The 14,119-nt window shown below is 43.5% G+C and overlaps 1 protein-coding gene across 5 annotated transcripts in view; it reads right to left on the bottom strand.

The window, feature by feature from the left end:
- MAGI3 (membrane associated guanylate kinase, WW and PDZ domain containing 3) overlaps nt 1-2,708 on the bottom strand; it is a 260,158-nt gene extending 257,450 nt beyond the window's left edge. For all 5 annotated transcript variants that reach the window (XM_057544916.1, XM_007169372.3, XM_007169373.3 and 2 more), the window contains exon 1: nt 1,838-2,708. In XM_057544916.1, the coding sequence (XP_057400899.1) occupies nt 1,838-2,153 (316 nt within the window). In that variant the 5' untranslated portion in view covers nt 2,154-2,708. The remainder of the gene's footprint in view (nt 1-1,837) is intronic.
- Between the last annotated feature and the right edge of the window lie 11,411 nt (nt 2,709-14,119).

The raw sequence follows: 14,119 nt of genomic DNA, 5'->3' as shown, positions 1-14,119 counted from the left end.
TTTAACACAGGTAACATTACTGAATACACTCTAAACTTTGAATTATTTTCTTAAATTTTATATAAAGGCTGAGAAAATGAATAGCATGCGGACCAGACTAATACCAATGAAAGACACATTTTCCCAGTCTTCTAAAAGAATCACAATAACTTGAGAATATATCAACTTCCTCCTCTATCATCTTTTAAACTCTTTTTGAAAATAAGTTATACTCTCGTATATGCCCCCAACTAATCAAAACAAAACACAAAGCAATGATGCAAATGTTCTCATTACTCCCTAACTCATGGGATTTGAACTAAATCGCACTTAGACCAGTAATGCTGTATATATAGTATTTTGCATATTACAGAGAGTGCCTGACTGGCTGAATTATAGCCCCCAAAACCTTTCCTCTACGCTTCATATATGGCTCTAAAAGTTTGAATTAAATAATTTTTTAATTCAAAATATATATATATATATATACAGAAAAAGATGTTTGAAGTCTGCCAAAGTTTTTAAAATTAATAATAAAAAGAAAACCTCACATAAACCCATAAGCTTAAAATGAATGTGATGGAATAGACCATATGAAGAAAATCTTAAGATTGCAGGGACATGTGAGTGTGTGTGTGTGTATACATCCACAATACACACACATATGGATATTGCAGCACAAGCCATCAGTTCCCATTAAGCCTACGGACTACTAAAGAGATATTTCTAAAGTGAGCTGCTGAGAAAGAAGAAAAAAAAAAATGTGAGGGAGACAACATGTTAAATTTTTCTCCAGAATTTTCTAGCATTTTGCAGTGTAGAGATGGACTGATTTTCTAGCCCAAGTCATAATTAAGCATACCATTATATTTTGAGGCACTGTATACTCAGTAGAACACATTCAGAAAAAATAGTTTGATTTCTATTAACGTTGTAGTCATAATTGTCTCCCCTACAAACATCTCAGGAAACAGAATCACATTCTGCCAATGCTGAAACCACCAGCGATGCTGTCAACAACAAACACATGAGGGCTATTACCTCCTATCAGATATCACTGTACGCAGTCTGATCAATGCTTTGAAACTGGCAAGTATGCTATAAACGTAACGAGCTCTGCAGCAGATTTTACTGGCATAAAAGACACCTGGGCAACAGGGGCCTTTGCAACCCACCACTTCAACAAAATTCCGTAAAATCAAAGATTTACAAAAGATTTTACTCCTAGGAGGCACCTAGGTCTTCTTTGGAAACCCAGACTATTCAACAGCTCCCTGCAAGAACACACCATTCTGCCACAAATCGCATATTGCACACCATCGGTACCCAGACACCTGAACCACCTGGGCTGACAAGAGTTAGGCTGTCAGCTCGGAGGTATTGCTAGTGTGCAAGAAACACTGAAGGAGCTAAGCTCTCCCAGGTACACTAGGTGGTAACCTTGGCACCAAGTGCCTTAGTAGTAAAGATCTTTTCCCCTATTAAAAAATGCGCTAAGACTGTTCCAAAGAAAATGCTACAATCCTGAGGACCTCTTCCACAAAGGAGAGCAGAAAAGCGCTGGTTTTTTCCTCTAGTCAAAAACTGCGGTGGGAGATGGAGCTACAAATTAAGGAAACCCAGCTTCTGGTGGCAATCCTGTGACAGCTAGCAGAGCAGCCCGGCCAAGCCAGAGGTCAGTTTTCCTACCGGCAAAATGGGAATCACCACCGCCACCCCTCCCCCTCGACAGGGAGCCCGGCACACCCAGGAGGTCTAAGATTACCCCGGACGACAAGCGGTGGGGTGGGGCCGCCGCTCCCCAGACGCCCACCCCGGACTCCCCCCACCCCGTGACAGAAAGGCAGGGCTGGCGTACCTGGCTTCACAGTCTTGAGACGGATGGGTTCGCGGAAGTGGCGGATGACAGCCAGGGTGTCCCGGTTGGTGAGCCCGCTGACAGGCGTCCCGTTCACCTCCAGCAGCACATCACCCGGGCTGGGCGTCTTGCCCGAGACGACGCAGCAGGTGCCCCCGCCTGGCTCCTCGCGGAGCCGCCCCAGGTAGGGGAACTCGCCGCGCTCCGCGCCGCCCCGGATCTCGGCGCCCAAGTCGCCCGGGGGCCCGGCCCAGGACACCGCGCACTCCTGCACCTTGCTGAGCCAGTGCTTCTTCTTCTTCAGCGTCTTCGACATCCCGAACCCCGCTGCACCATGGGGGAGACCCCGCGCGGGCGCCGGGGGCGCCGCTCCGGCCCCCTTTCACCCTGGGGGCCCCGGGCGGCCCGCGCAGCCCGGAGAGGGGGCTTCGCCGCTCCGGTACCCCCCCGACCACAGCCCGCTGGGGGCCGGGCCGTTCCAAGCCCCGAGACGCCCTTCGGACGCCCCGCCCGGCGGCGTTCCCCGGGGCTGGCCGGGCTCCGCGAGGGCCAGCCGGGTTAGGCTGAAGAAAAGAGAAGGGGATTGTCCCCGGGCGGCTCCAGAGGGGTTTCGGGCGGGGTCACAGCCGACCGCTGGCCCCCGGGCTCCGCGCCGGAGCGGCGGGAAAGGCAGAAGCAGGGGGCGGGGAGGTAAAGGGGGAAGAGCCGGAACGGGAAAAATCCGTCGGGGGCGCGCAGAAGCGCGCGTAGACCCGTCGCAGGATCGATCGTGGCCGCTGCGGAGCTGGAGCGCTGAGACCAACGCCTGCCCGAGCTGCCAGGAAACTGCCGCTTTCAAACCCGCCGCAACCTCCTCCTCCTCCCTCTTCCCTTCCCCCCGCCCTCGCCCATCCCTCATCCAGAGCCCCGCCCCCTCCCGCCGCGCGGCGCCCGGCGCGCTGCCGTCACGGGCCAGGCGCTTGGGAACGAGCCCCGCACTCGACTCCCTCGCCGGGGATTGGCCCCCGGCGGGAAGGAGGCGGACCCTTGACGAGAACGAGAACCACCGATTGGTTAGTGGGAGTGGAGGAGGCGGACACTAGGATGACTGAAGTTTAAAGAGGGTGGAAAAAAGAAGTTTGAAGAGTGAGGGAGGGAGAGAGGAGGGGCTGGGGAGAGGGACCGGCTCCAGATCGCAGGGCTGAGAGAGGCCCTCCGTGCAGCGGCTGAGCCAGGAGAAAACTCGGATAGGAAGAGCAACCGAACTCGAACTCCCCGAAGTGGAGGCGTGGCTGGCAAGCCGGGCAGAGTGGGGGAAGGAGCTTGGAAGCCTGCACCGGGCACAGAGGAAAGCGGGTGTACTTTGAAGGGGAGACGACGTGCTGAGTCCCAAGGCAGAGGTGGCGGAGCCTCGGGGTGGCCAGTTACAGCCGACCACTTACAATGAGTAGATGTTTCTCGTTCGTTCATTTCTTCAACAAAAGTTATTGAATGCCCATTGAGGCAAAGACTCCGGAGTCTGGTTGATGGAAGGTAAAATAGAGTCCTGCATACTGCTGTGTGACCTCACGCATATTAGACAACCTCTCTGAGCCACGGCATCCTCGGCTGATAAGTGGAGATAATTATACCCTTCCAAGTTGTGAAGATTACATGAGGTACATATAAAACATCAGTGTAGTGCCTGACAGGGGGTGGGTACTTCTTACCGTTTAGTAGCTGATAAGGAGAAGTATGACTTTATCAGACATTGTGCTAGATACTGGGGTTCAGGGATGAAGAAAACGGAGGTCCTGCTTTCTAGGAGGTCACAGCCTAACAGGAGAGACTGACAAGTAAGACTGCTTGAGATGAGGTAGGGTGGGGTGGGGTAGAAGGTGGAATAGGAACCAGCCTAGTAGCTAGCAGACCTGGGCTGGAGTCCTGGAATGCTGCTTACTTGCTGTTTGACCTTGGCCAAATCTCAGTTTCAAGCTTACTCACCTGTAAAGGAGGTGGAGCGAGAACTAACAGTGAATAAAGTACATCTTAGATCCCTTCCAGCACTAATTTTTCACAAACAGTTCTTGAGCTTTCTCTCCTCCCTGACTTGGCTCACACTCTCCCCTGTCTTTGTATTTAAAACAATTCTATCCATCCTCAGTCCAAATGCCATCTCTTCCAGGTCGCCTTCTCTGATACATTGTCCTCAGGTGGAAAGTGTTTTCTCTGAGCTATGATACTTTCACTTTTGCAGTATGACACTTATTTATGTAGTCTCCTGTCTCCCTTTAATGGTTGGGGAAAGCCCTTTTTTAAACTATGAATAACTCCACAGTATCTCACCACATCTCAGATAGACTGGCCCAAGCTTCAACAGCGGCAGTGATTTTGTTCACACCATTGTATCAGTCAGGGCCTAGGCAGGAAACAAATGGTACTTTACAAAGATGTGGACAGGGTGTGGGAAACCACAAGAGAAGTGTGGAACCCTGGGGCTACAAGCTCCTAGAGCTATAGAAGCAAGGGGAGGGAACAGTTACCAAAACTCATCACAGAAAAGGCAGCCTGACAGGAGCCTGTGACCTTCAGTCAGGGATGCAGTCAGCCTAAGTAATCACCCAAGGACAAAGCTGGAGGATTTATCTCTCACCTCCCTCCTCCGTCCTCCTGCTGGTACATCCCAATAACCAAATCCAACCAGGAGCCAGAGGGCAAGAGAGCCTTTTGAAGCGGTCCCTATCAGTCAATCACACAGAGAAGAGGAAGCAGCGCATCTGGAGAGAAAAAGGAAAATACCTAGCACAGACATCATGTGGATTGCTCAGATTTACCCAGATCTGAGGCAAAGCTGGAGTATTTTTTTCTGAACTACTACCTACACTAACAGATTCCTGGATGAAGTCGTGATAACCTCCACCTCATTTATTTTTGCAGCAGTTCTGGGAAAACATCTTCCCTGCCCAGATTTTATCCATCAGGATACCTTTGGCCACAAGGAACAGAATATCTAACAGCAGCTTAAAGCATGGGGTTATTTATTACATCTTTAACATGAGGTTCAGATGAAAGTAGTCTCGGGGTTAGTTCAGCAGCACAATCATATCATTAAGGACCCAAGCTCTTTTTGTGCCTGCTGTCTAACATCACGTTCATGTTGGCTTTTATCTCCAGGCTTGTCATCTCTAGATTGCAATGTGGCTGCCACAGCTCCAGACATCACATCCTCAGAGGTCATTGTACAAGCAGGAAGGGAGGAAAAGGCACCACTGCTCCCATTTTTATGAAGGAGAAAAATCTTTCCCAGACTGCCCCCCCGCCATAGAATCTCCCTTATTGGCCAGAAAATGGTCACGTGCCCACTTCAGACCAGTCACTGACAAAAGAAAATGGAATTGCCACAGTTCATTTAATTATGAGTCACGCCCAAGCAAAATAGGAGTTCTGTTTCAGAGGAGAAAGAGGGAATAGTTAAGTAGGCACCCAACAGTGTCTGCCACATGCCTCAACCAAGAATAAGTTATATTGACTCTTTTTTAAAATTTATTTTATTTATGTATTTTTGGCTGCATTGGATCTTCATTGCTGTGCACAGGCTTTCTCTAGTTGTGGTGAGCGGGGGCTGCTCTTCATTGCGGTGTGCGGGCTTCTCATTGCGGTGGCTTCTCTTGTTGCAGAGCACGGGCTCTAGGCACGGGGGCTTCAGTAGTTGTGGCACATGGGCTCAATAGTTGTGGCTCACGGGCTCTAGAGTGCAGGCTCAGTAGTTGTGGTGCAGGGGCTTAGTTGCTCTGCGGCATGTGAGATCTTTCCGGACCAGGGCTTGAACCCATAGTCCCCTGCATTGGTAGGTGGATTCTTAACCACTGTGCCACCAGGGAAGCTCATTATCTTAACAGAAAACTGCAGTGATCAGGAGCTTGAGCTCTGGAGTCAGACTGGAAATCTCAGCTGTTCTACTTACTAGCTCCGTGATCTTGAGTAAACTTTAATCTTACCTAACCTCGGTTTCCTTATCCACAAAATGGATATAATAAGAGTACTCACCTGAGTTGTGAGAACTGAATGGAGCTATTTGAGTCAAGCAAGCACTTAACATGTGGTCATATAAACAAACACTCAAGTGACTTTAGTTTGTGCTAAATAGTAATATTTGTGACAAGGCCAAAGGCATTGCTAAATCACCTTTATAACTCCGTAAGTATTCAATTCACCCATCTTAGTAAGCTTAGGTTCAGTTTTAAAATAGTCTAGAAATAAGCTGCCCACCCCAGTGAATTAATTCTGGTAGGATACGATTCTGGAAATTACTACATAATTAAAGGAGTCACATTGCAAATGTCTCTCTCTAAAATGGCACCTAACCAAATAATCAGATCATATCCATGTTTATCATTGTTTCCCAAACCTAATGGTTGGCTTGATAGTTGTGATTTCCATAGGGGAATATTAATAAGCTAAATAATATGGAACCTGGTTTAACAACAATAAATGATACAGTTGAATATGATGATCTCCAAGGTTTCTTTGGGCTACTTCTATACATCTAATCTATGGAGATAAAGATAGATGTGTTTCAATATGCAGAACACATGAGTTAGGTCCCAAGATGGCTACAGTGGCTCCAAATAACAATATCCAATGACTGAAAGGAAGGAAGTGTCTCTCCCTTCCTCATTTCGTTTTAGTAGATCAAGGAAACCTTTCCCCAAAGGCCCCAGCAACACTTTCCCTCCAGCTCATTGGCTGGACTTGCCCAAATGCCCTTTCCTAAACTAAAGATGCAAAGGGTAATGAAATACTTTTATCCAGTTTGCCCCTCTAGTGCTCAGAGGGGGATCCAGTGTCTTGTAAGCTGTATGGCTGCACAATATCTGAACACAGTTTGGCGGGGAGGAGGTCTTTTAGCAGATATGAAGGGGAGAGATTGCTCGATTTGCTTCTAATTTACATACACTCACACACACATACACTGTTTGACAAGGTGGAAAGTTTGTTTTGTTTTATAATATTGCTGAGTGTTCCTAATGAGAGTTAGGTATACCCTGTAAGTGGAAAACTTCAGAATGGCAAGTATAAATTCTCAAATTTTCTCAGATGACCCGCGCTTAGTTACTCCTTTGTACAAGCAGAGATGCATCATATTGAGGTTTGTGTGCTGACAGCTCCAGGGAAATCACTCACATCAGAGTCTCTGTGAATAGTGCCCCTGGAGTCGTGTGTGGCACTGTGCCAAAGTGAGGCAAGTGTAGGGAGAAATTTTTATTTATTTTTATATTCTCACTATTTCTTTCATGGAAACCTGAATCTCTGGTAACAGTCAATCAAATCATCATATTTAAGGATGAAGTCTTTCTTAAGTATTAAGGTGGCAGAGGGTAGGGGAGAAGTGGAGTGGAAAGATAAAACAAATATTTGCCTCCTATACAGAATACAGGAACATTTATCCTGTTCTTATTCCCACAGATGATAATAAAATCATCTTGAATTTTAAAAATTCTGATCCACAAAATCTTTCACTGCCTTAGAAAATGTTCATACTGACCTGTATTGTGGAAATTATATATGTAATGCAGCCTAACATGAATTTGGGATTAATTATCCAACTGTATCTTTACATTTTATTAGCATTTTTATTTGCCTAGGCCTATGGGCTAATTTGTACGCTAATGCTAAAATATGCTCACTTATGAAAGCAAATACATGGAAAGTTTTATTTCAGTTAGACAAACTAATTTATTGTTAAAATCTGTATCACTATGTTTCATACATAAATGTGCATTTTTGCCCATAGGTGCACTTACCTGCAAATGACCAGATTCACAGAACAACAGGAACATTCAGAACCAAGTTCAGTGCCAACATGCTTTGAAAGGGGGGTTAGTTAAGCAGTCAAGTGTCAAGTTTGCCAGACAGAGCAGGACAAAGAGAACATTGAATGAGACAGAAAATACCAAAGTAAACCATCTTTTATATTTCAGCTTAAATACAACCTCCTGCTCAAGACCAGCCTTGAATTCCCACAGCTGGGTGTCATTTGGATGTCATCTCATCCTTCTCCAAAACCAATAGCATGTTGTTGCTATGTGTTTTCCAGTAGACCTCAAGATCCTTGAGGGCAGGGTCCCTTTCTGATTCATTTGTGTAACCCCCATCGGGCTGGGCCCTTTATCTTTAGTGACCACTCATTCATTCATTTGTTCATTCATTCAAGTACCTGTTATGCGCAGGCATTGTTTTAGGTGCTGGTTTACAGCAATGAACAGACGTACAAGGTCCCTCCTTTCATGGGGAAGAAGACAGTGTAGGGAAGGAAAAAGTTTTCCTCAACCCTCTTAGGGTTCCTGGCTGGATCTGAAAATTAAACTGGCAAAGACAGATTAATAGGAGAAAAATATAGAGGACTTCCCTAGTGGTCCAGTGGTTACGACTTCACCTTCCAATGCAGGGGGTGCGGGTTCAATCCCTGGTTGGGGAGCTAAGATCCCACGTGCCTCGTGGCCAAAAAACCAAAACATAAAACAGAAACAATATTGTAACAAATTCAATAAAGACTTTAAAAATGGTCCACATCAAAAATAATCTTTTAAAAAAAATAGGAGAAAAGTATACAAATTTATGTAATATAAGTTTTGTAATATATGGAAATGAAGACCAGAAGAAATGGTAAACCTGAGCGTTTTTATGCTATTGATGAACAGTGGGAAGTCGTGGGAAAATATGATAGGGCAAAGAGGATGAGCTAAGTGTAGTAAACTGGGGGAATTTAGCAAGGCCTGTCTGCTCAGATTCTTTCCCATTATCTGTCCATCTTGGATATGAGGATGTTTCTTTCCTGCAGGCAAAGGGAGGGCACCTCCCACCTGAGGGTCAGATGAGCTGTTTCAAGGATGAAGGCCAGGGGGACAGAGAGAACTTCCTGCTTCTGCTGGTTTCTTCAAACTCCTTCAGCTTCAAATATTCAATATGCCAAATTGCCATATTTTGGGGTATTGTGTCCTGAACCGCTCCAAAGAAGATATACAGATTGCCAACAAATACGTGAAAAGATGCTCAACATCACTAATCATTAGAGAAATGCAAGTCAAAACTACAATGAGGTATCACCTCACACAGGTCAGAATGGCCATCATCCAAAAATCTACAAACAATAAGTGCTGGAGAGGGTGTGGAGAAAAGGGAACCCTCTTTCACTGTTGGTGGGAATGTAAAGTGATACAGCCACTATGGAGAACAGTATGGAGGTTCCTTAAATAACTAAAAATAGAACTACCATATGACCCAGCAATCCCACTACTGGGCATATACCCCGAGAAAACCATTACTCAAAAAGAGTCATGTACCACAATGTTCATTGCAGCACTATTTACAATAGCCAGGACATGGAAGCAACCTAAGTGTCCATCGACAGATGAATGGGTAAAGAAGATGTGTCACATATGTACAATGGAATATTACTCAGCCATAAAAAGAAATGAAATGGAGTTATTTGTAGTGAGGTGGATGGACATAGAATCTGTCATACAGAGTGAAATAAGTCAGAAAGAGAAAAATAAATACCGTATGCTAACACATATATATGGAATCTAAAAAAAAAAAAAGGTTCTGAAGCACCTAAAGGCAGGACAGGAATAAAGACACAGCCATAGAGAATGGACTTGAGCACACGGGGAGGGGGAAGGGTAAACTGGGATGAAGTGAGAGAGTGGCATGGACATATATACACTACCAAATGTAAAATAGATAGCTAGTGGGAAGCAGCCGCATAGCACAGGCAGATCAGCTCGGTGCTTTGTGACCACCTAGAGGGGTGGGATAGGGAGGGTGGGAGGGAGACACAAGAGGGAGGAGATATGGGGATATATGTATATGTATAGCTGATTCACTTTGTTATAAAGCAGAAACTAACACACCATTGTAAAGCAATTATACTCCAATAAAGTTGTTAAAAATAATAATAATACATACGTAAGCTTCAAAAAGAAAAAGCAGTAAACCCAAAACAAGTAAATGATCAAGATAGTTTCCCATAGTAATAGTACTATAATAGAAGATGAAATAGAATGAAGTGATGGGTGATTAGGAAAGGACACAGGCTTCATTAGATAGAGGTCACAGGGAAGGTCTGGCTGAGAAGGTAACAATTTTGCCAAGACCTGAATAACAAGTAAGAGGGAACCAAGTGAGATCCAAGAATCCCAGGCCAACATGAGACCTTGGATAGACCTGTGTCTGAATTTGAAGAACAGAGGAGTGCTAACGTGGCTTGAGTCTGGCTGTGCAGGAGAGAGCGGTAGGAAAAGAATTCAGAGAGGAAGGCCGGGGGCCAGATTACATACAGCTTTTCAGGCCAAGGCAAGGAATTTGAATTTTATTCAGAGCATAATGAGTTGTAAGGCGAGAAGTAGCAAGATCTGATTTACATTTTAGACTGATGGTTCTGATTGCTACACAGAGAAGGATGGAGGTGACAGCAGAAGCAGGGAAGCCAGAGAGAAACCTGGCACAGGAGCCCCATGAGAGATGACGGTGGCATGGACCAGGGTAGAAACAATGAAGATGAAAATCTGTTGAATGCACTGTGGAAATCAGAAATTATAGCTTTAATTTCCTAAACTGATCTCAGTTAAAGAAATATATTACAATTGTATTTAATAAGAAGCTTTGTGGAATGTAATTGCTTTGTTGAAATGTCCCTTCACAGTAAGATAAATAGGAAATTCGAAAACAAAAAGTGGGGGAAATTCTTAATTAAGTTTAAATTTATACAGGTTCTTTTATTATGTTTATTGAGCAGAGCATCCAGAGAGAAGGAATGTTAATTTCAAGGTTTTTGTTTAAACTCTTAGGAAGGTAACATCCTCTCACAGCATATGATGCTTATGAAACAACGTATATTGTTTTTTTCATCTACAGGGTGTGTTGTTATAAGAAGTGGAATTTGTTTCTTAACTTATACAGGAACTCACAAACTTGGTTTTGAAAGAGCTCGCCCATCATGTAAAATCTTTTAGGTTCTTTAGTTAGAAAACTTCAGGCCCTTGAGTCTTGTTTTCTCATTGCAGACCGAAAGCAAATAAACAGTGCCTTCAGTGGATTCCAATACAAAGCACGATGTGAAGTTCCCTTTCTTCAACAGAAGGAAAATTCTCATTTACTTGGCTAAGCTTAGGTGAAGCGTTTCCAAACACACAGTCCCAAATTTCACAGTAAAAATGATTGGAAACCCACCGCATGAGCTTAAAATAAACACACCCCATTCAAAAACCAGGTACTGTGGCCCTATACTTAACAAAAATATCCAAATGAAATCTACATTTTCCTTTATTCAAAAATGGAGAGTAACCTTGTTGGATCTGGGGTGAAGGAGGGAAGGACTGAGTTTCAGTCAGAAACAGGGCAACATGCTAAATAGTATGGGTTCTGATGAAGTGCTTCTGTGCTTAGAACCTAAAGTTAATCTTGGCACATTTAAATATGTAATAACTATCTGTTAAGAGAGTATATCTGAAAAGTTCTTATCACAAGAAAAAAGTTTGTAACTGTGTGGTGATGGATGTTAATTAGACTTACTGTGGTGATCATTTTGCAACATATACATATGTATATTAAATTATGAGGTACACTTGAAACTAATATAATGTTATATGTCAGTTATATAATAAATAAATAAACAACTGTCCATTCACAGTTTGATGGGCACAAAGGACAAACAGAGCAACTGGTTATATGAACAGCAGACCTTCAGAAGCACTAATACAAACAATACTTGGTTAATGTTCAAGGTTACCTTTTCAGCCTTGGTGGGTTGGAGAATGTTAACAGATTGAAATTTTCACCTTGCAAAGTGCTATAGACTGAACTGTGTGTCCCCACCCCCCCAAATTCATATGCTGAATCCTTAACCCCCAATGTGACTATATTTGGTGATAAGACCTTTAAGGAGGTAATTAAGGTTAAATGAGGTCATAAGGATGAGGCTCTAATTCAATAGGATTGGTGGCCTCTTGAGAAGAAGAAGAGAGATTTCCCTCCCACTTGACTCCACTTTAACTACACTAGCCTTCTTGCAATTCTTTCAACATGCCAGGAATGCTCCTTCCTCAGCTCTCCCTCTGCCTAGAGTGCTCTTCCCCCAGGTAGTTTCATGACCACTCCCTCCCTCACCTCCATTTGACATTGGATCAAATGCCACTTAAGCATGGACTTTACTTGACCTTCCTATCTAAAAATGCAACATCCCCTCAACTATTAAACATCCATGCCCTACTCTCTCTTTTCTTGTCTTTGTTCACAGCATTTATAGCTTTCTGATACACAATATACTTATTATGTCTCTTATTTTTTGTCTGTCTCTACCCTAGTGTGTAAGTTCCATGAGGGCAGGGATCTTTGTTTTGTTCACTGATTTATTCCCAGTGCCTAGAATAGCACCTAGCTTGTAGTTGGGACTCGAAAAATACTTGTTTGCTCAAGTGCTTTCCCATCAAAGTACTTCCAGATATATTAACTATGCTAGGTAATTTAATCTTCATAATAATTTTAAAATAATTCGATCTTTGTAATAATCCTATGCAGTAGCTGTCATTCGTATTCCTATTTACTAGTGGGTCAGAGAGGTTACTGCAGTCATCCACAGGTCTCTCAACATTAAGTGTCAGTCAAAACAAACTCAGATATTTTAACTCCACATCTAGTCTCCTTTCCTATACCATGGTGGTCATTCTAAGACATTTTCACAGTGGAACAAAATGTCAAAATACTCAAATTAAGAAATAGTGGTTTCTATTACAACTGCATCTGAATGGTTAAAATGAAAAGAACTGAACTTATTCAGTGTTAGCAAAAAATGTAGACGTAAAAGTCTTACACACTGCTAATGAGAATGTAAATTGGTCCAACCACTTTAGTAAACTGGCAGGTTCTACTAAAGTTAGCAAATGTATACCCTGGGATCCATCAATTCTACTCCTGGGTGTACCCAAGAGAAATGAGTACTTGTGTTCTCCAAAAGATCTATACAAAAATTATTCATAATAGCCCCAAACTGGAAACAATCCAAATGTCCATTAAGATTAGAATGGCTACATAAATCTTGGTACATTCTTAGAATACTACACAGCAATGGGGGAAAAATCCTAACACAACAAAATGGATGAATGTCACTGGCATAATTTTAAGCAAAATACACAAAATTACATACTATATGATTCCATTGATCTGAATTTCAAGAATGGGCATAACTAATACATGGTGACTAAGTTCTGAATAATGATTACCTTGAGGGAATATTAGCTGAAAGGGGCCACAAAGGACTTTCTAGGGTCTGGGTAATGTTCTATATCTTGATCTGGGTAGTGCTTTAGAGGGTATAAACATATGCAGAAATTAATCTAGCTGTGCACTTAAGATTATACATTTTATTGCAAATGATGCAATCGACAAGGGTGTAATTTCCAAAATATACAAACAGCTCGTGCAACTCAACAATAAAAAAAACAAACAATCCAATCAAAAAATGGCAGAAGAACTAAATAGACATTTCTTCAAAGAAGACATAAAGATGGCCAACAGGCACATGAAAATATGCTTAACATTCACTAATTATTACAGAAATGCAAATCAAAATTACTATGAGGTACCACCTCACACCAGTCAGAATGGCCTTTATTAAGAAGTCTACAGGGGCTTCCCTGGTGGCGCAGTGGTTGAGAATCTGCCTGCCAATGCAAGGGACACAGGTTCGAGCCCTGGTCTGGGAAGATCCCACATGCCGCGGAGCGGCTGGGCCCGTGAGCCACAATAACTGAGCCTGCGCATCTGGAGCCTGTGCTCCGCAACAAGAGAGGCCGCGATAGTGAGAGGCCCACGTGCCGTGATGAAGAGTGGCCCCCACTTGCCGCAATTAGAGAAAGCCCTCGCACAGAAACGAAGACCCAACACAGCCATAAATAAAATAAAATTAAATTAAAAAAAAAAAAAAAGAAGTCTACAAATAACAAATGCTGGAGAGGGTGTGGAGAAAAGGGAAGCCTCCTACACTGTTGGTGGGAATGTAAGTTGGTACAGCCACTGTGGAAAACAGTAGGAGATTCCTTAAAAAACAAAAACTAGAGTTACCATATGATCCTGCAATCCCACTCCTGGGCATATATCTGGAGAAAACACTAATTCCAAAAGATACATGCACCCCAATGTTCATGGCAGCACTATTTACAATACCCAAGACATGGAAGCAACCTAAATGTCCATTAACATATGAAAGGATAAAGAAATTGTGGTATATATACACAATGGAATATTACTCAGTCATAAAAAAGAGTG

The sequence above is a fragment of the Balaenoptera acutorostrata genome, chromosome 1, assembly GCF_949987535.1.
Source record: "Balaenoptera acutorostrata chromosome 1, mBalAcu1.1, whole genome shotgun sequence".
Lineage (NCBI taxonomy): Eukaryota > Metazoa > Chordata > Mammalia > Artiodactyla > Balaenopteridae > Balaenoptera > Balaenoptera acutorostrata.
Note: the sequence above shows the minus strand (reverse complement) of the source record. Positions and strands in the feature narration are given on the sequence as shown.